The following is a 27935-nucleotide window of genomic DNA, read 5'->3' as shown; positions in this document are numbered from 1 at the left end:
TCAATATCCGATTCATCATTGTCCATACCTTTGTGTTCTGATAAAGAATAAAATTAAAGGTGAACTCTAAAAAAAATTAAGTCTAAACTATCAAAATCTATCAAGTTAGAACATCTACAATATAATAAAATTAGTCATCTTCACGAGATTTTTAATATATATAAAATTCGAAACATGTCCTTGGATTGTCACAAGAAAGTATAGGAAATTATTTTAAATATTTAAAAAGCTCAGATGTAGATGGATGCTCGTTAAAACCCTAACTAAAACTTAATAGAAATTTAAATATCGTGTACACCAATTATAAATTTATATAAGTTTAGCTACCTGCAAACTTTTAAAGAATCTATTTAATTTACCTAGAAATTAAGAATAAGTAGAGTTCTTATAGCATTTTTCTACCATTGTTTCAAGAACAATGATTACCTAACCATGGGAACCATAAAAATGTTCAGTAAAGTTGATAGATGATTAAGTTTTTAAAGTATGAAGTCAGGGGCTCCATCTCTATCATGTGCATGAAATTTTCTTCGGTTGTTGAATGTGGCATGCTTTTGGTATATATTAAAAAAACACGAGGACGGGTATATCTAAATATGTCATTTCTTAATTTATCATGTATACCAATTCCATAAAATTAACCTTTTGAGTTTCTAAGTTATTTTTTAATTGAAAAAAGACCAACAATTGCGTAGATAACATCACCTGAGTTTTGTTAATAATATCAGACAATATAGAAACTTCCAAAACTTGGGATATAAAGTTCAAAAATACACTTTTCTCAATTCTTGAATTTCAATACATTTTACACAAGTACATGCATGTGCTTCCAGAACTACCCACTCCAAAGCAAATAATAAAAATCAAGCATTAAGGAGCGCGTGTTATATGGGCTTTGAAGGAGCGTAAGTGTGAAAGCACTTTGAGAAAGCTACATGCCAGTACTATTAATAAAAATCTCTACTCTTTTTGAGTACGTAGTTGTTTTTGTCAGATCTCAAATACATATAAAAAATGTTGGTAAGATAGTAATAGTAAATAATAACATTATAATAATGAAAGCAATATTGGAATAAAAATGAAAAGAAGAAATAAGTGGCTATGTAATTGTTTTCTTGGTATAGACATAGTAAAGTTTGTTGAATCTGTCCACATTGAATAAGAAAGTGGCCACCTTGCCTCATCACCTCTCTTTCTCTCATATAAGTATATATTGTCATGAAATATCTCAAATCATGTTCTAAATCAATAAAAATATGTTATATTAAAAATTAAATATTTTTTATTTTGTTATTTTTTTTCATTGTTATTAATTTAGACATACTTTGAGACAACATATCTTTATTCATTTATCGATAACCAACGTCATAAAACCAAAAACAAAGTATATTATAAGTTCAAGAAACATTATAATAACATAAAAGTAACATAAAGGTGGCTAGAGGAAAAGTAACATCATATCATATCATACAAGCTAGAGAGAATTGGATTCCAAGATAGAGGAAAGATTAATATTTGAGAAAACCAGCTAAGGGAGAAAGAATCATGAGTTGCTGGAAAGGAAGGGGGTGCTAGAAAAAGAGCTAGACAGAGAAGGTTTCATCTTTTTTGCCCTGTGACTGTACTATTAGTTGTTCTTGCATCATAGGAAGGTTTTCCAACAAACATAGTATTCATGATCTTAGTGTTTGTTATTAGTATTTTTTTTATTTAAGATTTAGCTTTATGGGTTGTGTTAAAATTGTTTAATTATCATGCATGGACATGTCTGAATTATGGTTCTTCTTCCCTTTGGCTTCTGAATTCTCATCAACATAAAACTGACACATCCTTGGATCCTTGAACTCTTGAGCCTGTCAGAATTCAGAAGATCATGTTTTCTTAAGAGTATTATTATTTATTCAATTTCTGATTAACTTATTAAGAGTGTTATTACTTATTTTAGAACTGACAGAAAACAATTCTTTCTCTTGACATGTTAATAGCTTTCATAGATCATGTAGGATTTTCTTTCTTCTCAGTTTTCATTTGTTTTTGTGACAAAATTATTTTCTTCTTTTTATTTGACTATGCTATCTTCTCCATAGGTTTGTATGCATTTGTCTGTTGATAATTTCGTTCCCACCTTAAATTACACTCCATACTATTTCTCTGCAACTTTAATTTATGGTGTGATATTGTCATGTACCCTTATATTGGTCATGGTATCTTTCTTGTTAATACAAGTAACGAATTTAATTCATTAAAAACTATATACCCTCTTTCATTTTGTTATTTATTTATTCAATTATTTTGGCCATCAACAGCCTGAAAATAAAATAGAGATTCTTCCTCCTTGCTGGGGATTGTTCTGATGAGATGAAGTCTCTTTTAACAATTTCTTGGATAGTAAAGCAGACATACAATACTATTCTTCCATGTTTATTTATATGTGTAATGTGTGTGCATTAATTAGTCAAAGGTCTATTTGCGAGTGAGTTTTGAAGGGAAAATAAGAAAAAATGAAGGCTTTAGAGTTATCTGATAAGTATATTTCATCATGTCAAGGCTCTAAAACCTTCAATTTCTATTCATTCTCCTCAAAAATCCAACTTGCAAACCGACCCTAAGAAACTGTTTGTGGTTTTCTATGCTAGTCCATCTTTATGGAAGAACAGATAGCCCTGAAGTATACACAATTCTTGAATGGGATTTTGATCTTCAACTACTGAATTCATCTTATATGTGAGGCTAGCTGAAAATATCTAAAAAAACAGTATGCACAGGCCATGATGGTTTATCTTCATTTTCTGTTACAGGGGTAAACAGTAATGCTACTGACATGGAAAAGAAAGGGTGTTGCTTTGCTGGAATAGATAGGGTTTTCACACATCACTCCAAGAAAAAGGTAGTTAATGTAAGTATCTTCCTACTTTGTCTCTGTAGAGATACTTTTGATATGCTTGTAACTGTTTTTGTTTTTTGTTTTATTGTAATTAGATTTGGTTTTCTCTTGACATCCTCAACAGATGCCAAAAAAGGCTGGCTTAATAGATTTGTAGCAAAATTTAGCAACACTGGACTGTAATAGACAAAACCTGCAGAATTATCAATAAATTTCATCATTTTGAACCTACCAAGTTTCTACAATATTGAGATTTTGGTCGATGGACATGTTTATTGATGTTCAACATATTACAAGAAGTTGTCAGATGTCAATTAGGTTCCTTCAAAGGAGGTTACTTGCCATTAACCCAAGCATTCGTACATTATATTGCTTCAAGCATTGGTTTTAATTTTTAATGCCCTTTTTGTAAGAACTGTGATGTAAGAAGTAAAATCTGCATAACTTTATCTTGAAGTTAGTCTTCATGTAACTCTTCCTTTAAAGTTACAAGAAGTTTTGTATGCACCAGTTTCCACTCTGAAGATTCATATATCTAATCATTTTTAATAATATAGCAGGATTCAGATAATAAAAGTACAAAAGAGCAGAAGAAAGGAAAACTAAGGCATGGAGAAACCAAATCATTCATCCCCCTCTTCAGAGAGCCAAGCAGCATTGAGAAAATCTTTGGGGAGTTTGAAAGAGAGCAACAAATACTTACTGTTAGGCCTCCTACCCCTCCGGAGCAACCTAAAACATCGCCTTTTGTCCCCCCTAGAGATGCTTCTCCACGACCTACGTCTCCCAGACCTCCATCTCCAAGGGGTGCTTCTCCCAGGGCTCCTTCTCCACAACTGACCTCTCCTAAGGCAGCATCTTCCCATATTGTTCATATCCCCAAGGAGGTTGGCTACAGAGCCGAACCAACTCTAACGAATCAGCATGCCTCTGCAACTAAGATACAGGCTGCTTTAAGAGGTTATATGGTAAGATTTCATATTTTTCTTATGAATAACATAAACTAAGAGTGCAGGCTATGGAAGTAAAATAGAAACTATAATAGTTTGAGAATCATAAAATCATTTCATACTTTCTTCTTTAAGTAATTACTGATTAGGCTGATTTTGAAAAGGTAGTAAGTGCTTTTGAACTGTATCCTAAGTGAAACATTGACAAACCCATACAATATAAAGGTCGACCATAAACTTCATTGTTTAACACTGACTCTCCCAAGGTCTCCATGTCCGTTGATTCTTATTTAGATACATAGAGTAAAATATTGGGATTTTCTGAAACTTGCATAAGAACAAATTGATGACATAAGTGATTTGTCCTCATTGAAATGTATGTATTGAGTGTCAAGTTTGTCCAACAATCAGAAAATGAAACATAAATGCACTTCATCTAAGTATTTTCTGGCAAATATTGATGTATCCATGTCTTACTGAATCATTATATGTATGTAGAATGCACCCTAACTCGTCAATTTTCCTTCTTTTCATTCATATGAAACAAAGAATCAACCTTCTAGTATTTGCAATACAGGCCAGGAGGAGTTTTAGAGCTATAAAGGGTTTGGTGAGACTTCAAGGAGTGGTTAGAGGACAGAATGTAAAGAGGCAGACGGTTAATGCCATGAAACACATGCAGCTTTTGGTGCGAGTTCAGTCTCAAATTCAATCACGAAGGACCCAGCTGCTAGAAAACCAGGCACGATATCAAGCTGAGTTCAAGAATGACAACGCGAGTACCTTGGGCAAATTGGTAAGCCTTCTTACATAGATCATACAAACTCTGGGATCATATTAGAAACTTGTTGAGCACATTGGAACATGAATAAAAATGCGTGCAAAACTATGGCTAAGGGGCAGGAACTATAACTAACTATGGCTTAGGTGTCAAGACCTTATGCTTTGACAACTCAATTTAAATGTTGTATATCTCTTCTAATTGAAGGACTAAATACCTTCCCTCAATAGTGTTGCCTTAATGGTTAAGTTCTATTTTCACTTTTTTCTGTTGCTGCAGTTCCCTTCTTGACCAAGTAAATAATTTAATGAAACTTTCAAGTTGTTGGTGGTGTATTATAGTTATTATGATACTACATAGTCAAGGATTATGCCATCACAACTTGATCTATTAAACTTATATAATAATAATAATAATAATAATGTTCTTCCTTATGATGATGACCTTCATGTTAGGTGTAGAATTATTTAGTTTGATATTTAATCAGAAATGTATGCATGCTTGAATTTCCAACTGCCTTTATCTTAATGTAAATCAAACCAAGTATTATTTCGAATCTTCGTGTAGTCTGAGGCACATGGAGACTGGGATGATAGCTTACTGACAAAAGAGGAAATAGAGGCAAGGTTGCAGAGGAAAGTGGAAGCAGTCCTCAAAAGAGAAAGAGAAATGGCATTTGCATATTCACATCAGGTACTCACCATAACATCTCAGACCTCACTAGGTCGAAGCCTCATGTAACCACCATTCTTTCTTTATCAAAAAGAACAAGCCATTCCACCTTTTAATGATTTTCTTCAGAAAAATCAGTCCACCTTCTTTTAATGATTTTCTTTTTCCAATTTTGGATGGGATTGCAACATTGCGCATTCATTTATTCTCTTGCTTAATTCTTTTAAACTAGCATTTTTAAAAGAAAATGTCTGCAGGATTGCTATGCATAGTTGATTTTCATTTTTCTTTGTCTTGTCTGTTGAAACATCCACACCTCTATTTGTTATAACTTTGTTGCCTCTACCAACAGTTGTGGAAAGGCTCTCCAAAATCAAATCAAACCCCAATAACAGATATGCGATCCGGAAGATTTCCGTGGTGGTGGAAATGGTTGGAAAGACAACTGCCAGAAACATCAAATTCACAAGAAAGACAAGTCTTAAAGAATTCCCAACTTACACCTCCTAGACCACACTCAGAACAGAAAACTAGTCCAAGACCAACCTCAAGCACTTCTATGCAGCATCATTTTGCCAATGATAATATGGACACTCCTACCCCAAAATCCACTAAATCAACTATAGTGACATATTCAAAGCCACCAAGAACTCCTCCTTACAGAACTCCACAACCCAACAGCTCAAAATATTCAAGGCCAAGAGCTATAGGAGCACATTCACCTTTTGATGTTGCAATGAAAGATGATGAAAGTCTCACTAGCTGCCCTCCATTTTCAGTGCCAAACTACATGGCTCCAACAGCTTCTACTAAGGCGAAAGTGCGCGCTAGTAGTAATCCAAGAGAAAGGTTTGGTGGGACTCCAACAAGTGAATCATCAAAGAGGAGATCTTCTTTTCCTTTGTCACAAGCCAGTGGATCACTGTTGTCAAGCAAGGATTCTAGCTCTAAGAGGGTACCAGATAAATATGGGTCACTTGAATCTTTAGGAAACATGAGTGTGAATTCCATAGTGTCTATGCCTGCAGCAGTGGGGAGAAAGCCTTTTACAAGATTTGTGTGATTTTTGTTTTTGTTTTATTCTTTTTAACCATTTTATTTTGATCACGTTGGTGGTGTTATGAGTTATGCATTATTATGATTGTGTGAATTGGTGATAGTTTGACAAGAAGTATACCAGATGTAAACTAATAAAACATGATAGGAAATGATGGTTTGATTGAATGTTTTTTATTTCTTTTCTTTTGGATTTAATGGTACCATAAGTATATTTGTGTTTGCCCTTTCCCCGTAAAGGTGATTATGGAAGTCTCTTGCATAATAGCATGGTTGAATAGATTTGAGTATTCATTAGATCTGTTAGAATATCGAATAATCTCCATGTATACCTCATGACCCTACTTTATGGACTACAAATGGCATGAGATTATGGTTATAGAAAGGTAATATGTTATAACTACTTGTTACAACTACTCGATGGACGCAATATCTTTGGTTCAAGATGTTCTTCTACTTGACAATTGTGTTGGGCACCAGAGACTTTGCACTGTGTCACATAAGCTCAGTAATGAGTTGTTTGTTGTTGCAATGAGCACTCATTTCCTTAGACCTTAGTTGTATATGGTTGAATGGCATGTAATATGTGTTGTAAACATTCATATATGGTTGTTTTGTTTTGCACGAATCAAAGCCACAATAGCTTAATCTAAATAAATTGCGATAGTAAGGCCATTATGTACTTACTTCGTCGCATGTTTAAGTAGCCCAGGAAAATTATTTGAGACACGAGAAGAAGAAATAAGGAATATAGTTTAGGATACAGTTTGGCAGAGTGCATCCTTGTCCTTCTTCTTTAGCAATCTATCTTATAATTTTGTTCACTGGATTTAATCTATTGTTATTTAGCAATAAATGTAATTATGTAAGATGTGTTGAATGTTATGGTTCCCCCCTTCATTTCCCACTATTAGTATTCATTTAAGCATAAGAGAAAGAGATGTCTCATTATCTAGTTAATTATCTACTATTTTTTGACATCATATATTGAGAAACTATGCACATTAACAAAAAAATATGCATCACCCATCTTATATTTTAATTTCTAGGTAAAAATGTTATTTTGATTCTATAACTTATTTTATTTTCTTAGTTTGATCCCTCAATTTTTTTCATTTAAGTATTTAACTTTATTATCACGTTACATTTTTTGTCATGTATCTATTTCTTGTGGTATCATGTCTTTTTTAATTGTGTCACGTTAAAAAAAAGCAAACAGAATGACTAAACTAATGAGTACGGAAACAGTGTTGAAGTATCATGGAAAAACGAGAGAGACCAAATTAAGATGGAAAAAAAACCTACTATTAAAGTAGACAATGACCCAAAAATCATGTCTCTTCATATCCTTATCTAATAAATACATATCAAATAATATAACTTTATATTTATATTTTTTCTATTTAATTAAATAATGTATTTTAATTGTCCTGTGACATAGGTTTTGCCTAATTTTTACCAAAGGGAAGACATTTTTTTATACCAGCCAATAAGCAAAGTCACGCTTGTTTTAGCTTATAAGTTACTGGACTTTGGTGCCGTTTTACCGTGAGATCAACTCTTCTTTGGTACTAGAATCCCCGTCATTTTGCTGTAGCCCACGTCATTCTTTCTATTTATTTCTCTTTGAACTTAACCGCAAAAACACACAATTATGAAATATATACTAGTAGTTTATCTTGGTAAGTAGCAAATATATGCACATTCTCTTTTGAACAATAAACATAAGCAAAGACGGTATCAATGAACAATGATGAAAAATCTGAATATCTGCCCCATATGATTGAAAAGTTGGCAAGCCAAAACAGAAGATGGAGCAAAAACCAAACTGCTAATAGTTTGCGTGTTTTGGTTGAATTTAACCGCGTTGCACAAATTCTATTGATGTGGGTTAGTACTAAATGGACATTTGTTCTCGTATTGTATGATGAAAATGAAAGTGGAGTAAAATCTAAAACAATATATTTCATACATTTCAGTTACTTAGATACCATTTGTCAAATAATATTTACAATGTTTTATTTTAGCCTCTTAAATATGTTACTTTTAGAATATCTAATTTTAAAATTTCAATATATTTATATACATTGATAAGGAAAAAGCTATATGCATAAATATGAAAACTTATAATACGAGAGAGGAAAATAGGTAAGAAATAGTCTAACTAAAAAAATCATACTACTTCCAAAAATGCAATAGACTCTAAGTTTCACCTAAAAATGACCATCAAATAGATTTTAAAATGGCAATCAGATAATTTAAGATAGATAATTTAAAGTTAAGTCTCCGAGCCACCAATTATTTTCTCAGTCATTACATGTCACTTTAAAATAAATAATTGTTAGCATAAATAATTTTATTAATTACTATATTTTTATAAATAAATTAACTTTGTTTGATTTTGTTCCAACTATTAAAGGTATCTTCGTCTATCCATAATGAACTAACTAATTTTTTTAGGTGTGTGACTGTAGCTCTTAGTAAATGTCATTCATATAAATTAAATATTTCACATTTTTTTTCTCTTTTTGGATTTAGGGGGACATGTTTATCACTTTCATGGTTTAATAAATTAACTTTGCACCTCAGAAAACTAAAATAAATAAATTATAATTGACTAGTTCAATTGATCAATTTCAGTAGCTATTTCGTATTATTTTTTTAGTTTATCCGTATTTGTCATTTTAGGAAATCTATTAATTACTTTTTTTTTGTTTGATGCTATATTGTCATACATTAATTACTTAAACTACTTCTCTTGAAAGTTAAAATAATATTGATAATTCCAAAAAATATTATTAGGGATATTTTACGCAGATACATTATTTTATGTTGCAGTAACAATTAAAATGAGCGAATGTATTATTGATTTAGACTCCCGAACTAATTTTTGCCTAAAGCTCCAAAGTGCCATTTCTATCTTTGTTGTTTTAGTTTTTTTCAAAGTTGTTGTTATTTTACAATTTCAAGTCTTGATGAAACTGTTTTCAATTCTATCATCATTCAATAATTATATTTATCATTTTTTAATTAATTGTGTTTATCATTCTCTCGCCATTACATATATGGAATAATTAATAAATACGGAAAGAATACAAATATTATTTTTTTATTATATTTTTTTGAAAAGTCAATGATAATAAAAACATAAATGGTAGATGATACAGTAATAACATATAAAAATATAAAACTCATATATTGGTAATGTATAATTTTTTTTCTTCTCTTATATTTTTAAATAATGGTTATTATTGTAACATACATATCAACTAGTATGCATGTATCTCATGTAATGTCATACCAAATATTGTATGATATAATACTTTATAAGTTTTATCATGCCCTAATGAAGTTATCAGATATCAAACGTGACTTGCCAAACTGACATAAACAGTGGTGGAAGGAAAAAATAAGGAAAAATAACTTTTCCATTATTTTGGTTCACAAAAATAACTCTTCATTTATTTTCTATTTCCTCCTCACAAAAATAAGCATCAATCTCATTGTTTATATGTAATTAAGGTGTAATGTTGTAGTTGAGAATCATATGAAGTGGTAGATATTTCACATGTTTAGTTAATAGTTATGTTTCATTTTATTTTGCAAGTGAAATTCACATGTAGTGGTGTATATTTGATACATCATAGTTTATATGTAATTAAGATGTAATGTTGAGTTATGTAAATTGGATATGACTAAATATTTTTTTGTTATGAATGTCATATATTTTATATTCATTGATATTATGTCAAGTGTGCTTAATATTTCTATTTTATTGCATGATTTTCAAAATAGATACTCAAAGTTTATTACAAATGTTTCAAATAGATCGATTGTGTCTTCCCTGGATGAAATACATGATATAACAATTTTATCTAAGTTCAAATAATTGAAAGTGTACAAAAAGTTGAACAATTACAATAATAGAAGCTAAAAACAAAGTAATAAAAATAATAACATTTAAATGTGACCTTTTATTTGTGGGTGTTTATGTAATTTGACACATAATTATTTTTAATTCTTTTCATTTTTTAAACAACCAAACAACATGAAAGAAAAATTATAATTTTATTTCCTTCTTTTTTTCTTTACTTCCATTTTCCTGTGCGAATCAAACATAATGTAAGTCTCGAACATGTAATAATGCAGCAAAATCCAAGTCCCACATGGAACTTGCATGCACTTCACGCATTGCTAAAATTAACGAATTGAAGAACGAGTTAATGCAGTATTTGACCCCTAGCTAGGGAGCCTTCACTACGACCCATCACAAATAATCGTTTTCTTTGAGTTGTGAGAATAACCACCCACACTACTATTCTCTAACATGTCTGGAATATATTGGAAAAATAAATGGTGTGATTAGTGATCAATGAAGACAGCCTCATTGCTATGTATATATCAAAATGTAATGCAGATCCTCTATCTTACTAAAGGTAGTACTGTATAGAAATTGTGATCATTTCCCATCTCAGGTATAGTAATATTAGCAAGATAATAATTAGGTGACTCAAATTATATCTTACACTATGTTCTGAGTCAATAAAAATATATTATATCAATTAAAAAATTAAATATTTTTTACTTTTTATATTTTTACTTAAATACTATTGATTCGGAACATTTGGGACATAGTTTAAGACAACAAACTCTTATCTACATTTGCAACAGTGGGCAAGGTTCTGTATTTCCTCACTTCATATGTCATTAATTTGTTGTAATTGGTTGATAAAATGGGTGAATATTTTATGTCTAGTTATGTTATTGTATGTACCATTCATCTATGATTAGTTGAAAAATATTTTTAAGTTAAAAATTAATAATTAATTATTTTTCTAATCAATTATAACTGATGTCACATGCAGTAGCACTACTTGTATGACAATATATATATATACCTAATAAAAACTTAATTAAGTTAAAAATTTAATAATTAAGTATTTTTCTCACGAAACATAAGTGATAGCACATACATATAACAATGCATTTTGTGAGACAAAACATTAGTTCTCTTTATTTTTATTTCTTGGCTACCCAAGAATAATGAGCACAACATCAACATGAATTTCATATAAATATAAATATAAATATATATATATATATAGTAATAAGGGTAGTTCATTATTCAGATTCTCATCCAATGAAGTATAAGAACAACAAATACATTCTTATTTCATAAGGCATTAATTTTCTCAGCTATTTCCATGACATCAGATATAAGAAATAAAACCTTAATATCATGTCAAAGTTCACGAGCTGGATGATTTTTTTTTTTAAAATTGACAATGTTTGATTGTGCCAAGCAAATTAATCAACCCTTCCTAGTACATCAAATATATATGGTTGTTTATTTTAAACGAGTTGAATCTATCTTAGCTTAACTCAATTTTATAAGAAACTACCAGTATACTTGTGGGATTCGCACGGATTGCTCTATGTTAATATTGGAAAATGTATTTAATATTTATTATTAAACAAAAGACCTATGTTCTTAGTTAAATAGATTCATCTATTAATTAAATAATATAAATATTAAAGTTGTACAAAAAATATATATAAGTCAAAATAGTTACAATATAAAAATATAAAATAACTTTGAACTAAAAATTGAAGTGATAAATCTTAATGACATAAATAATATTGTTGATATCGAATCTCAATAAAATAAATTTTAATTCATAATCTAGTTGAAAATCTTTGATTTTATTTTTAGTATTATATATTTAATTTATAATTTTACTGATTTTTATTTTGTAGTTAGTAACAATTTTTCTAATTAAATTTTGTTTTCATAAATTAACATTTTGTATCTTAACTTTAGATTATTATTTTAATGTTTTATACGATTAGTTTTTTATCTATATTATCTACATTCGAAAAATATGTGTAAAACATGAAATATTTAGTAGTATTTCTAACTTTGAATCTCTTATTCAACATAATTATGAAATAAATATAATTATGATTCAATTATAAAAATTATTTGATTTTTAAATCCAAATATAGTTATTCAACATTTTGAAATTTGAATAACATAAAAATAAATAAGTAATAATTTTGACACATAAGTACAATTTTCATAATTGCATATATCATAACAGTATAATAATGAAGCATCAAATCCATCCAACATCAATGAAACACTCTAACCCAACCTCTTTATAAAGCATCATAAGATTCACAATCAATTACATAATGCTTTATTTCTTTTTTGTCTTTTGAAATCATCTTTTTCATTGATTTAATGTTACATTTTATTATTATTCACATTCTTACATTTAATCATAATGCACAAATAATATAAATATATTTTATAATGTAAATAAATAATGTATTGACACATTATATTATTTTACTTTCAGAATAATTACTATGTAAGTCATATATAGAATGATCTTCTGGTGGGAGCGATACTTGTTAGGAGGGACAATCACAAATTCTGAGAGAGATTAGTTCATTACTCATAAATATGATAGGATACACTTGGTAGTACAAAAAAAAGAATAATCTACAATTAGTTGTTAGAAAGAAAAAAATTATATTGATAATACATAAAAACTAAACTACATAAAAGAGAAGTAATCTTTTGACTATTTTCTATTTATATTTTATTTTTATTATTATATTTATTTTATAATTTCACTTATTTTTATTTTATAGCTAGTAATTATTTTTATTTAAATTTTGTTTAAATAAATTATATTTTGTATCTTCATTTTATATCATTAGCTTTAATTTTTATATGCTTATTTTGTATTTTTATCTATATTTTTCTACATAGTAAATGCAGTGGTATATATTTAATTGGTAATGATTTAATTGTATCCTAACAGTTGGTTAGTAAAATAAAAACACATGCCTTTTCATTGTGTTATAAACTGAATAAACACATTTCTATTTGTCTTTAACGACCTTTTTTCCATTAATACTAATGCAAATTTAATATTCATTATTACATATTTGTAACTGTGTAATATCTATACTACTTGTAAAGGAAAAATTCAAAATAACAATCTATCATGGTGTAATTTGTGGTTTTTCCTATTTTGCCCTCACTATTTTCTAATTTTAAAAAAAAAACTATATATAACCTAATGTTCATCTCCACTCAATGTATGTTTCATATTAATTGATTAACTATTTATCATTTCTTACATTATAACTATCGGTCTTTAATGTAGAATATAAATGTTAAAAAATTGAACATTACACCTATCGAGTAAATTCAATTATAAATGACAAATATCTAACACAAAATATTATATTATCATTTATGACATATAAACTACACATTATAAATTATATAAAAACTGGTTGGCAGACACGACAATGCATGTCAACACGCTAGTAATGTTAATGGACATACCTAAATTAATGGTTAATTCCTAAATTAATCAATGATTAAAATATAATGATTCTTAGTTAAAGTTTATTCTAAAAAAAATAATGATTTATTATTACATGTGATTGGAAAAAGAATAAACAAACAAAAATGAGTAATTGGGGTCACACCAAATAGTAACTACTATAGTTTCATAGAAGATCTAGTTTTTTTTATCATTTTTTCACTCTTCTACCACCACCCAACTCTCTTCAAATAAATGACATATAAAATATAATTAATGTCTTTAAATTTTTGAAGTGTGCTCTTGTTGTAGTACTGTGCTTATTCCTAGTACATATTTATAAAACATACGGATAGCGGATGGACAAAGATATATGGTGAGAGATTATTATTGTCTATTTTAATATAATATTTTAATTTAATAATAGCATTAAGAGCCATTGTTTTTATTTCATAAATATAAACGACCAATATTACACTAAAAAACTTGGAATCATCCTAATTAATGTCCTCAATTCTTAATTTAACAAAAGTATTTGTGAACTATCTACATTTCTTCTAATTAGTATTATAAATTGTTATTTTATGAAATAAATTCCCTAACTATCATTTTTTAAGTCATACGGAATATTAACATATTTCCTTATTAATTGTAATATCATAACTCAATCTATTAATAATAAGATTATGTTCTTATTAGTTACATTTTAAAAATAATTAAATGATATTAATTGAGAATGTGTTAAGATATATTTAAATAAATACTATTAAAAGTTGTTACTTTTATAAAATAAATTTATTATCTATCATTTTTTAAGTTGGAGAGAATATCAACTGATTTCTTTATTAACTACAATACTATGGCCATAGGGTGGACGATTTATTTATCAAGACGTGACCATTCTTGCTAATGGGTGACGATGCGATCGGTCCGACCGTCTGGTCTGGTCCTAATAACAGTGATTGTATATAATAATTATTTTTATATATAAACTTTTGCATGTTTGTAAACATGTATGGATGAAACATCCATGTTATTTCAGTGGGCTTTAAAACCACAGTTTGATACAAATACATAAAATAATTACTAGGTGGGTCCCTATTACCCTTGGCCCTGCTTTGCCACACACCATAAATAAACCACTATCCCCTTCTCTTCATACTGTTGTTGTTGTTTTCACAAACTCGAACTCTTAAGATTCATTCATTCATTCATTCTTTCGAAGTGTGATTGAATTGAATAGAATAGAATGGCTCTGAGAATGAACCCTCTTCAAACACAAATATCAGGTTTTGCACTTCCTCAGATGGCAAGTCTCAGATCTCCAAAATTCATTATGGCTTCCACTCTTCGCACCACTTCCAAGTTTGTCTACATTCCTTTTCATTTCTCGCCATTTTTTATTTTATTTTTTAGGTTTCGCTTTTTTCCTCTTTTTTCATCGCTCACTCATTTCAATTCTTATTTCTCTACCTTCTTTTTTATTTTATTATATTCGCCTTTTCTGTTTATTTTTCGATAATACCTATGAAATGAATTCTCGAAACAGTGAAGATGGCTCTTAATTTTTCCTCACTTTTTTCCTGTAGAAAATGTTAACCGTGAATGGATAATCCATTCAATTATTTTTTTGGGTAGTTCGGTTTCATTTAAACCTTGTTTTTTTTTTTTGTCTGTGATTTCGTTTTTTTGGGTTGGTGTGATTTTTTGGATGGTTAACAGAATCCATTGAATCCAGCATCTTTCATTTCCCTCACACGCATGTTCTGTTCTATCTCAATAGTTTGTTTGATAAAACAATGTGGCTAACAAATTTGTGATTTCATTTTACAAGCAACTAGACTTAAAATATTAATTATGTTTTTTTTCCTCATTTGTTTGATGCATATATTTGTTATTCATGGCTTGAATGTTTTTACACTCTTTTTCCAACCCACTTTTGATATTCTTAACAAATCTATCTAAACTATTGATTCATGAATATTGACACATGCTCAATTGGTGGCTTGCCTTTGACTTCATTAATAATACAACAACAAAGTCTTAGTCCCACTAGATGGACCACATGAGTTGAAGACACCATAATACTCTATTATAAATTATGTTTATTAACAAAACATTGATTTCTAAGTAGGATAATATTATCCGCAAAAAACATGCATTGTGACACCGGTTTTCTTGGATATGTTGGTAAACACATTTAAATTGTTTCACAAAAACAGTTAAAGTTGTTTTGTTGTTTGGTTGGGTTGTGATTGGACTAACCTACTTAACATTTAGGTTGCTGTGCATTGCACGTTATTTAATTTCTTTATGATTGTAGTTGAATTTGAGGTTTATGTGATATTTGTTGCTATGAACACGACAATTTACACAAAGGAATGATTTATTCATTTCAGTTCATTCGAAAAGTTAATCTATTATTGCTCTAAAGGCCATTTGAATTTCTTTTGTAGAGAGGTTGAAAATCTTAAGAAGCCTTTCAGTCCTCCGAGAGAAGTGCATGTTCAAGTCTCCCACTCTATGCCACCCCAAAAGATTGAGATTTTCAAGTCTCTAGAGGATTGGGCTGACCAGAACATCTTGGTTCACCTCAAACCTGTTGAAAAATGTTGGCAACCACAGGATTTCCTGCCAGATGCTTCTGCAGATGGATTTGAAGAACAAGTGAAGGAACTGAGAGAAAGAGCAAAGGAGCTTCCAGATGATTACTTTGTTGTTCTGGTTGGAGACATGATCACGGAAGAAGCTCTCCCTACTTACCAGACAATGCTTAATACTTTGGATGGAGTTCGTGATGAAACTGGTGCCAGCCTTACTTCCTGGGCAGTTTGGACAAGGGCATGGACTGCTGAAGAAAATAGACACGGTGATCTTCTTAACAAGTACCTTTACTTGAGTGGACGTGTCGACATGAGGCAAATTGAGAAGACCATTCAGTACTTGATTGGGTCTGGAATGGTAAGATCTCATACATCTGTTGGCTATCTTGTTCGTTACTCTTCAGCTATTATGTCTGCTTCGTAATGAATTTCATAATTATGCAATGTTAGAGGAACTCACATCTTTAGGTATGGCAATCAATATAATTCAGAAACCATTGTTGGAAGGAGGGGTGAGATGAAAAAATGACTAGAATGTTAAATTTATCTGCTAATTCGTGTGGATGCATTATTATGTCACGGTCAGTAATTTTACATACACATGGATGTCTTTAAACTAAGGCATACGGCTGAAAAGATTTTTCAGGCTCTGCATAAAATGAGACCAGAACAAGAATGAATTTTCCTGAAATCAGTTATATGATTGATGATTCATTATTATGTTGCATAACGGTCGTGATTCTGCATGATACTTCATAGCTGCTTTGCTTGTCATATTTGTTATTATTTATTATTCCAACTTTAACTGATTGAGATTGATGGATAGGATCCTCGAACTGAGAATAGCCCCTACCTTGGGTTCATTTACACTTCTTTTCAAGAGAGGGCAACCTTTATATCTCATGGTAACACAGCCAGGCTTGCTAAGGAGCATGGTGACATTAAGCTGGCTCAGATATGTGGTTTGATCGCTGCAGATGAGAAACGCCATGAGACTGCCTACACAAAGATAGTGGAAAAGTTGTTTGAGGTTGATCCTGATGGAACAGTAATGGCATTTGCTGACATGATGAGGAAGAAAATTGCTATGCCAGCACACTTGATGTATGATGGCCGAGACGACAACCTGTTTGACAACTATTCTGCAGTCGCCCAGCGCATCGGGGTCTACACTGCCAAGGACTATGCTGATATTCTGGAGTTTTTGGTCGGGAGGTGGAAGGTGGAGAAGCTAACTGGACTTTCAGGCGAGGGAAGAAAGGCTCAGGAGTATGTGTGTGGGCTCCCACCAAGAATCAGAAGGCTGGAGGAGAGAGCTCAAGGTAGATTGAAGGAATTACCAAAACTTAAATTCAGTTGGATTCATGATAGGGAAGTGCAACTCTAAACACAAGAAGCTGCATCACGATTCCTCTTGCAAAAACTTATTTGATGAAATGTTGAATAGCTGAAAAATCTTAGTTTGTCATTTCTTTTTCCCCAATGTCATGTCACTTAATGCAAAAACAGTTGTTTCTTACCGTGGTTCACTAGTTGTTACTTGTTAGGGGCAGCTGTAGTATTAGAAATGCTATTTTTTGTTCACCTTTTTCTTTGTGGTAGTGGTGTTTGTCTAAGAAGTATAAGCAAACTTTTTTTCTGGTGGCAATTTTTGATGATAAAGAAAATTACTTATTTGGTGTTTTGTTCAAAGGGATGTTTCGGTGCTACATGATGTTGAAGGTGCAGGAGCACTTCTGACATTACATGAAACGCAATAAATTATGTATCTGTAATATACTCTATTTTCTAATTTTACGTTTAAGTCCAACATCACTGAATTGCATTTGTCCTTTAGCATAGGTTCATCCATACATTGATTAACACCGACCATACCAACCAATATTGGTGCACACATTTTAGTATGGAGTTTGATTTGTTATGTGTTAAGTGAGTTAAATACTTATTTTACAATTTTGATTTTATAAAAAAATATGAATGAACTTTACATAAGTATAATATTTATACATTATTAGTATAAAGATTTATGTATATTTAATATATCAATAATAATTTATTTATATTACTTTTTTTGAATTATAATTAAATATGAATTATAAATAATACAATGATAATATATAAATTTATATACTGTCCACATATATATTTTTTTCTCAACAATTATTATGATTTTATGGATCTCAATTTTCACAGAAAGTCAGTAAATGGAGGAACCGAATGGTTTTCATACAATAAATCATTAGAAATCAAACTAAATCAATCATTTACTTTATTTGGTTTGATTCCTAATCTTTTCCTAAAATGGAACCAAAATTAGAGCATTACACTCCAGAGGTGTGCTGGAAGAGTCTAACGGAATTTTGATGATTCGCTAAGGAAACTCTGCAATTGTTTTGTTCAAGTTGGTCCAAAAGCCATGTAATTAACTGAATTAAGTCTCATGACCACGTCACAAATTCCCAGTTAGCACGCATTAAGTATTACAGATTTCTATTTCTAATAAAATATATATATATATATTGAAAATATACAAATTTTATATTTATCACTATATTATTCATTATTCATATTTTATTATCATTAACTCTTCAGAAAAAATAATACAAATAAATGGTAAATAATATACTCATTGCATATAAATTTTTACACTAAAAATATATAAATATTACACTCTAAAAAATAAGCTTTGATTTGACTTTACATCGTTCATACAACTCAATCTATCCATTTCAATTGTTAAGGGTATTCTTATAGATTACCTTAAAGTAGATATTATACTAGAGAATTGTAAGGTTAAGTACATAATATAATATATTCATTTATTTAATTTTCCAATGCAATATAACTTTTTAGTCTGACTTGATCTATTCATTTAATTATTTCAAGGGTATTGTTACTGATTCAAAATCTCTTTCCTCCATTTTATAACGAACTAAAAAATAATCAATATATTTATTCTTGTACTATTTAAATTTTGATTTTCTTAGTATTGGTCATAGTGAATAAATAATATAATTTTGTTTAATCATACACAAGATTTTCATAAATTATTATATACTATGGAATAAGTTCACATAGTATAAGATTCAATCTTTTTTTACTATTTTTTATTCGTTAAAAAATACATCAATAATTATGAGAAAATGTTGCTTAAATGAACAAAAGAGAAGGGGTTTTATAATCACAATTTATTCGCAAATTTAAAATCATCAATTTATCTTAGTAATATAGAATTAATCAATTAAGAATAAATTACATCATCACTCTGTGTAGTTTAACTTTACAACATCTATCACCTTTTGTTTTTATTTAAAATATCATAATCATCTCCCATAGTAATTTATGTATATAAAATAAGGATACTTTGAATAAATGAAAAAAGTCATAATATCAAAAATGATTATTTACAATAAAATTTAAGTTTAATTAAGCTACATATCCATATAAATATTCATTATTTTTCCAGTGTTTTTATGATTACTACCTAACAACATATCTAATGGTCATCATTCTTAGGAATACAAATACTGTCACATATTCATTATGTTTCTTTATCATGGACAAATCAAGGTTTACTAATAAATAAAAAATAACATTACATTTTAATTTATTTTACAAAAGTAATACATTAATAGCCATATGTCTATATTTAAATGAGCGAGATATAGAATGATATATAAATTGGGGACAAATAATTTGTATTTCATTTTTAAATCATTCTTATTTAAATAAGAATATTCTTCCTTCATTTGTCATTATGAGATTCTTAATTGTCAGAAATACTCTTTCTATAAATGACAGAATGAGCATTAACCACAGCCCCGCCCGCATAGCCCACAATTTTTGGTAGGTAGAGCATGCAAATTTTGTACATTTGCATGTTTTGTCGACGTGTTTGCTTGCGAAGACATTTTTAATGGGCAATGCAGGCAGCCCACATGCACAATATAATGAAGAAAAATAAGACAAATTATAATAAATTATGATATAATGTGATTTAATGTTTCAAAAAATTGTGATGTAATATGATTTAATCAACTTTATAGAAAATATCAAACTTTTTTCTAAATTTTTTTCTTTTAACTACTTTATTTAATTTATTTTTATTTTATTACATTAATTTTTTATTTTTAAACTATTCATCAAAGTCCGCGTGCACGTTTTAAAATGGGTACGGTCATTTTGTTTGTTAAGTTATTGCGCATATCACAGCCGCTTAAACTATTACATGTACTTGTGGGCATGGGCAAAATGGGACGGGCAACCCATTGTGCCATCTCTAACTCCTTCTATCCGCGATAACATTTTTATGATTATTCTTATAAACAATGTGGACCCCATAGGGATGAAAGAGGAGAGAAAAATTATGTGATAGGTTATGAAATATGGCATCAAATCCACAATAAAAATAATGTTTGAGAAAAAAGAAAATGCTATTCTTAATTTGAGGAAAATAATATAATATAAGAGTTTTTTCAGCGGCACTACTTTGTTTACAATCCATTTTTTAATTATCTTTAACTTTTAAATAAAAATAATACAAATTACACAAATATTATAAAATTATAATCTTAATTTTTAGGGATGTGAATCAAATTATAAATTATTGGATGACACAAATAAAAATAAAGTCTGTATTTGATGACGTAAATGGTTAAGGGAAAATTACACCTGTCATATCAATTCACAAATTAATTATAGAATTTATTATACAAATATTTTTAGAATTTATTGTAACAAGATCCAATATAAAAATTGGAAATATTTAATATATTTAAATATTTTATCATAAATAATAATCAAAAATTATAATTCAGAATGATATTTAATGAACTGCATTCACAAACTTACCATACACATATAATTAATAGTTTATGAATTTAATCAAACTGATTCGGCTTCATGCCCAAGGAGAAGGAGAGGAAAACTGTAATTCCACGATATCCTCTACTCTAATAGTATTATGATCATAAATTTATATATAGTTAGTATAATATTTATCCTTCATATTAATTTTATATATTTAAGAATGAACAATGGCGTATAAAAAACTATCAATATATATAGTTTTAATGCACATTCTCCTTTTCTCACCTTATTAATACACATTCTCTATTTCTCACCTCATTAATGATCATTCACTTTCTCAACCTGATTAATGCTCCTTCACTTTCAATACATGAGCTTATAATTTGCATTACGAGGTATAAAATATTTACATACTTACATCATTACCTTATCTATATAAAACTTTACATTAATAATATACATAACACGACATTATATATAATATTATACCATTTTTTCTTATGTTGTTCATTATGATTGAATGTTTATTCGGACCTCCTCTGACATTGAGATTTTATATATTAGAAATAAAACAGACAATACAGTTATAGTTTTTTCCTGAGACTCTCTTAACTATTTCTTTTACTCTATACTCATCATTGGGATTTTATTACAAGGCAATTATTCCTTGTAAATATTAGTTCTAAACTCGTCCTTTTTTAGACTGAGTTGGAAGTTGTATCATAGTAATTGAGCAAAGATTACATTTCTTTCCTGCGCTGCAAATTACACCCAATTTTTCTATTACGATGTACGCCACTAATATCATCTAAATATTCTTCGGCAGTTACGGAAATGGTGGTGCCAAAAGTATTAATTATCTCCTTGAAGCAATCAGGGCCACGAGCCTAGCTTGGTTGAGTAGTATCCCATTCCAATGTTTACAATTGGGTGTAATGGTTTCACACACAAATATTCCAATCCTCACAATTTCAAAAACCATAACTCAATGCATAGGACCGTCAACAACTTCAAATAAATTTCAACAAATAATGGATTATTATATATTTAAACAGATTATTCCCCTCACCATAACAAATCAACAATAAGAAGAATTCAAAACTTTGCTGTGAAAAATTAATAAATTATTGCAATCATAAAAAACCAAAGTAAAAGTAAAACAATAAACGGAAGCTCTGAAAGATTAAGCGAGAAATGTAGCAACTTGTTCGAGGCCTTAACAAAACGATATAAATCAACTTGACAGGCACGGAGAATTGCATTCTAATTGTTTTCGCCAACCTTCAATGCAAGTTACGCCATTTTTATCAGCGCCCTTGCTCTGCAAATTGGCTTCTTCGGTTCTATAACCCTTATTTATATTTGTAATATACGAATAACTATTCGACATATTCATAACATAAGCGAAATTTAAGACCTACAACATAGATCTCGTTTGTAAAATTTCACTAATTGTAAGAACTAAAACGTATAAACCTACATCCAAAATCGGATCCATGTGATATTAAACTTCGAAAACCAATGGATGGCAATAAATTCAGAAAATTGTAATCAATTTGAATTGTTTAAATCTAAAAAACGATTTTGTTTGCTCCAGCAAAAAGATGAAAAAAACATATCCATAATGAAAAGGACACAAGCAATACACAGATTTTCAATTAGAAATGGCAAATTAAATAACAATTAAAAGAACATAGAATAAAAGTAAAGAGAAAGAAATGTAGCGACTTGTTCGAGGCCTCATCAAAACGATATAAATCAACTTAATAGGCACGGAGAATCGCATTAGTAATTGCTTTCGCCAACCTTCAATGCAAGTTACGCCATTTTTATCGGCGCCCTTGCTCTGCAAATTGGCTTTTTCGTTTCAATACAGATTCAAAAGAAAAATTAAAATAGTAAAACGATGCCGCAAAATTAAATACACAGACATATTCAAAAGAAATCTTAGCTAAAGAACAAGAACACTATCCTGATTTTGAAGGAGAAGATGAACGCTGCGTTGTATTTGTGTAGGTTGATGTTGAATTGATACGCATTTTATAGGCGCAGTAAACCCTAACTTTGAGCGGCGATACTGCAAGTCTCCGAAACTTAGATTGTTGTAAACGGGCTTATGGGTTTTTTGTTATGGGCCTGCTGGTGGATTTTGTTCAAACCTAGCAAGTAGGGAGTATAGATATGAATTTCATTTATGTAATTTTAGGTTTTATTCATATAGATCAGTTATTTCTGGGCTATTAAAATTATCACATGTTTTATTTATTTTTTCGTCAAATATTATATATATTTTTTTATTAAAATTTGGTCACATGTTAACCTATTATAAATGAATAAGATCTAATTTGGTCACAAATTTGTTTTAGTTTTAGAAAAGATAGAGTGACCGTCTACTCATGATAAACTGACACTTGTCTACTCATAAAATGTTATATTTTCTAAAAAATCAAACTAAAAATAAGTTCAATTAACAAAAAAAATTGACACTTGTCTACTATAGAATAACTTTTTTACGTATCTTGTGCAATTCAAGTAAAAATCTTCTATACAAACAGTTATCTCATTAAGAAATAAAATATTTTTAATAAAAAACTATACATCAAATTTTTTAATGAGATGAGAGTTTCTTATTGCGGGTAATAAGGAGAAGGGAGTACTCTATTGTCATCTTTTTGTACCACTTTATGTATCATTATTCCTGATTGATTGAAAAAATTATTGAAGTTAAAATTATAATTATTACATATTTTTTATGACCAATCATATCTCCTGACATATGGGGTAACACAAAGGAGTGAAACAACATATATAGATCATAAGGAGAATGGTTGAAATTAGGATGACAAATTGGCTATGAGTACCATGGATGAAGATCAGATGTCTTCATTCATGTCTCATTTGGTGTCTTAAGCCAATGAGAAAACTCAATTCATTTGAAAAGAAAAATTATAAAAATAAAAATTAATATTTTAATATTATTTTACGAAGTTTGATTGATTCGAGAAAAAACATGAAAATTATTACACATGTGATATTTTTTGTGAGTTACCATACGACCATATCCACACGTATATAAGTACTACTTATAATGGGTCAGATTCATGTTTTTTGGTTTCATGAGTAAATAGGATCAAATATTTTGAAATTTGTTGTTGCATCGATTATGGTAGGGACTAGGGTTAGGGGTGAGCAGGACTCGACCCTACCTGTTCACCCGGCACAGCCTGATCATGATCGGGTCCGAATAGGGTCGGGTCTGATCGGGTTTAGGGCTGGGTTGGGTTCAAAAAATATACCTAGTCAATATTTAGGGTCGGATAGGGACCAAACATGACCCAACTCAGCCCGTTCTAGGGTCACCCGCTCATCATGTTTGTATGTGTTTCTACTCAAATATATATAGTGTCATGATATCCTTTTGGTCGAAAATATCATTTATTCATTAATTTTCCCATAATATATATATGATTAATAATATATATATGGTTTTATATATCAAACTACATATTCATAACAATAAATAATATTGAGAAGTCTTTATCTAAAATGAGTATGTATTATATTTAGTCGGGTCTAGGGTTGGGTCAGGTTTAAAGGCAAACCTGATTGCTATTTAGGGTCGAGTAAGAACAAGCCTTAACCTGTCACAACTGAGCCCATGCTCACCCCTAGTAAGGAGATACATAAATCCACAATTCATAAATTACTGTATATAAAAATATATAGTAACATAATAGTACTATCATGTTAATTGTTAGTGTGATGTTATATTAATAATCAATAACTTTAATATTTGTAATATGAGAATAATCCAAAATGATTATATTTTATTAACTATTATATTACGTTGTCAATTCATAAATTCCATAACATGCTGATTAAAAGGTTTTTATTACCTTCTGCTATAACATATATAATTATAAGAAAAGGGAAAATTTTGAGATAATTTGTAGGTCTAATAGATCAAGGGAATATCAATGGGTCCCCGTCATAGAAACGAAGTCCCATATGCTATATGAGTAAAATTTGAGAAAAATACTATGTAAAAATATAAAAAAGATAATACACATTGACATTATATCTATTTTATTTAAAATAATAAAAGTTTATTTGTGTCTCCATTACTTGAGAGGAGTCTCACTCTTATCAAACCTAATAACGGAATCAGCCTCAACTCGTGGACTCTCACTCCTGCCTATAATATTTACCATTCAGGATCCAAAGTGGTGCCAATGTCTTTGTCTGGTTGAAGTTGCTCTTACTTCTCTAGAGTTGACAAAGGCAAGAGCGAAATGGTACCCATTTCAGGAAGCATAGACAATAAATTTGATATTGAATAATCCCTATAACAATGGCCTGGGATGGTTGCTCGCTTTAATAATTGGACACACTGCAATCATCTTTACTTACTTCACTCAAAAGTAAAAACTATGACAAATGCCTGGTTTTTGTGGGGATGCGACTTTGAGGTATGAACTATGAAGATAATACATTTGAACATCCATAAAAACTTTAATAATACTAAATAGAAAACAATTATTTTGTTAGTGAACAAGTGTCCATTTTTTAATGACCATACTGATTTTTAAGTCTGTCTTTTTGGTGGGTATACTTAAAATCAACATCACAGGGTTAAGATTAACTTGGTAATTACTCATATGATTAGATAGTCAACTTAGCTGACGTATGTATGAAACTTGTGAGTTGTGACCAAACAACTATTTGATTAATAGAGTGCACCTGGTTGTAGCAATACCTTATCATAATTAAGCTTGAATAGGAAAAATATATCATCATAGTTTAGAAGAAGTGTGAAGAAGGGGTTTGGTCTTCTTCCCAATGGAAAAGAACTTGCCCGTGGGCAACTGGTGCGGCGGAAGCAAGGCCAAGGAGGCGACAAAGGAGGCGGCATGGTCAGCGGTGTGAGTGCCCTTGCCGTTGGTCATGGTGGTTTGAGTGAAGCCAGGGCAAAAGCAATTAACACTTAAACCACTTCCATTATATGAATATCTCTTTGCTAAAACCATTGAGTATGCATTTAATGCCAACTTTGACACAGCATAGTCTGTCCAATATGATGGCCACCCTTTACTTTCCCATGTCCCATTTTTCACGTCCTTAAGGAACATGTTCACCATTCCATCCATTTCCTCTTCCATTAAGTCCTCACGTTCCAACATTGCTCTCATCTCTGCGTTTCTCATCTTCTGCATATTTAATTTACAAGAATTATAATCATATATAAATCTATCATGTCAAGATGAGTCATTTATGAACTCGTTGACTCATAATCATTTATAAATGTATCATGTCAATAATTATAATATTGTCATTTTATTAGGTACATACAAGCATGGCGCATGACATATATTATTTTTTTATGTACAGCATATGATATATGATGTGATCAAAAAGTAAAATAAATAAATGAATGAATGAATTATAGAAGTGATTATTAAGACTGACATTGAGAGAGCCGAGCCTTGAGCTAACGTTGAGAATACGAGTGATGGAGGAAGAAGAACAACGAAAGAGAGGTAGAAGAGCCTCAATCAACATCTTGGGGCCATAGAAGTTTGTCTTGATCACAGTTTCCGCATGCTCCACTGAGTTCTCCTCTAGTCCATTGAATGATACCCCCGCATTATTCACCTGCATCATAGTCATAATTAATTTAGACACTGAACTATGTTGTGTACAATTCAAACCGTGACAACAAAAGTTGTCTACATAGTTTAAATGTTACTATATATATTAGATATTTAGATCTATGAAAAATACTTACTAGAATGTCCAAGGTGGGTCCAAATTTAGCATGGAAGGAGGATGCAAAGGTTGTGATAGAAATTGGATCAGAAACATCAAGCAATAAAAAGTGAACATGACCAGCAAGGTCTTGTCTTTTTAGGGCTTCCAATGCAGTTTCTCCTTTTTGAGTATCCCTAGCAGTTAAGACCACATTCAATCCTAACTCTGCAAGGCACTTCACCACAGCGAATCCTATGCCCTTGTTCCCTCCGGTCACCACCGCCGTCGTTTCCTTCGACCACCACCTACACCCATCCATACATATCTTTCATTGTTTTAATAGCAAAAAAAAAACTTCATTACATGTTAAATATATTGTACTGTTGAAAACTTCACCCATCATACATACAAGTAAAACAAATTTCGTATTTTGCTTTGCATCTATATAACACAACAATAATGTATATATATGTGTGTGTGATAGGTAGATGATAAATTACTAACCTGGTTAAGGAGGGTGAAGGAGGAGGGAAATAGGGCTCTGGGTCCATATACATGTATGTGAATGCTATTAGAGAGAATGAAACAATGCCAACTGCAAAAAAGGTATATTAGAAATACATGGTTTGTGTGCTAAGTCCTTAACTATATATAATGATAAATAGACAATGAGTCAGGGGCACTTGACATTTAATATTGGGAACAAGACCGGATCACTGACAAGGCATAATTGGATCCAAATTAGTTTTTTTTGGTCCTTCATAATTATTTTATATGCGTGTTTCAAACTAGTTTTATAGATTTATTTTTTCGTTAGATTTGTACCCTAGAATTCATTTTCTTAAGGACGCAGTTTTTATTAAAGCATAAATCTTCATATTTTTTTAATTCAATAACATAATTTGCACACAAAAATTACATGACAGAATTAAAAATAACATGAACTCAATAACATGCACCATGCAACACGTGTTTTCACAACAACAACAAAATTATAGATTCCAAATGTGGTCTGCGTGAGTTCATATGATCACTGTCAACACATACTGACTTCGCCACATGTATATCTAGGTTAAGTTGTAATTT

At 30.1% G+C, this 27935-nt stretch overlaps 3 protein-coding genes across 10 annotated transcripts; 2 read left to right on the top strand and 1 right to left on the bottom strand.

Moving 5' to 3' along the window:
* LOC109349412 (protein IQ-DOMAIN 14-like) lies at positions 1391–6528 on the top strand. 8 transcript variants are annotated; one of them, XM_019590198.1, is made up of 7 exons: positions 1394–1604; positions 1635–1669; positions 2799–2896; positions 3442–3852; positions 4412–4630; positions 5183–5308; positions 5634–6528. In XM_019590198.1, the coding sequence occupies exons 3-7, from the start codon at positions 2822–2824 to the stop codon at positions 6348–6350; spliced, it is 1548 nt and encodes a 515-aa protein (XP_019445743.1). In that variant the 5' UTR covers positions 1394–1604; positions 1635–1669; positions 2799–2821; the 3' UTR covers positions 6351–6528. The 8 variants fall into 8 exon arrangements, with proteins under 8 accessions (XP_019445745.1, XP_019445742.1, XP_019445749.1 ...); XM_019590200.1 differs by having other exon boundaries at positions 1391–1669; positions 3445–3852; XM_019590197.1 differs by having other exon boundaries at positions 1391–1669.
* LOC109349411 (stearoyl-[acyl-carrier-protein] 9-desaturase, chloroplastic-like) lies at positions 14882–17977 on the top strand. Its single transcript, XM_019590196.1, has 3 exons — positions 14882–15054; positions 16146–16650; positions 17119–17977. Exons 1-3 carry the CDS (start codon positions 14939–14941, stop codon positions 17677–17679), a joined length of 1182 nt encoding a protein of 393 aa, XP_019445741.1. The 5' UTR covers positions 14882–14938; the 3' UTR covers positions 17680–17977.
* LOC109349784 ((+)-neomenthol dehydrogenase-like) lies at positions 25716–27460 on the bottom strand. The gene is made up of 4 exons (XM_019590765.1): positions 27354–27460; positions 26887–27154; positions 26568–26753; positions 25716–26308 (listed from the first exon to the last, which is right to left on the bottom strand). The coding sequence occupies exons 1-4, from the start codon at positions 27404–27406 to the stop codon at positions 25895–25897; spliced, it is 921 nt and encodes a 306-aa protein (XP_019446310.1). The 5' UTR covers positions 27407–27460; the 3' UTR covers positions 25716–25894.

This window comes from Lupinus angustifolius, chromosome LG06 (assembly GCF_001865875.1).
Source record: "Lupinus angustifolius cultivar Tanjil chromosome LG06, LupAngTanjil_v1.0, whole genome shotgun sequence".
In the NCBI taxonomy this organism is placed as follows: domain Eukaryota; kingdom Viridiplantae; phylum Streptophyta; class Magnoliopsida; order Fabales; family Fabaceae; genus Lupinus; species Lupinus angustifolius.
The sequence above is the reverse complement of the archived record's forward strand: the minus strand, read 5'-3'. Positions and strand labels throughout refer to the sequence as shown.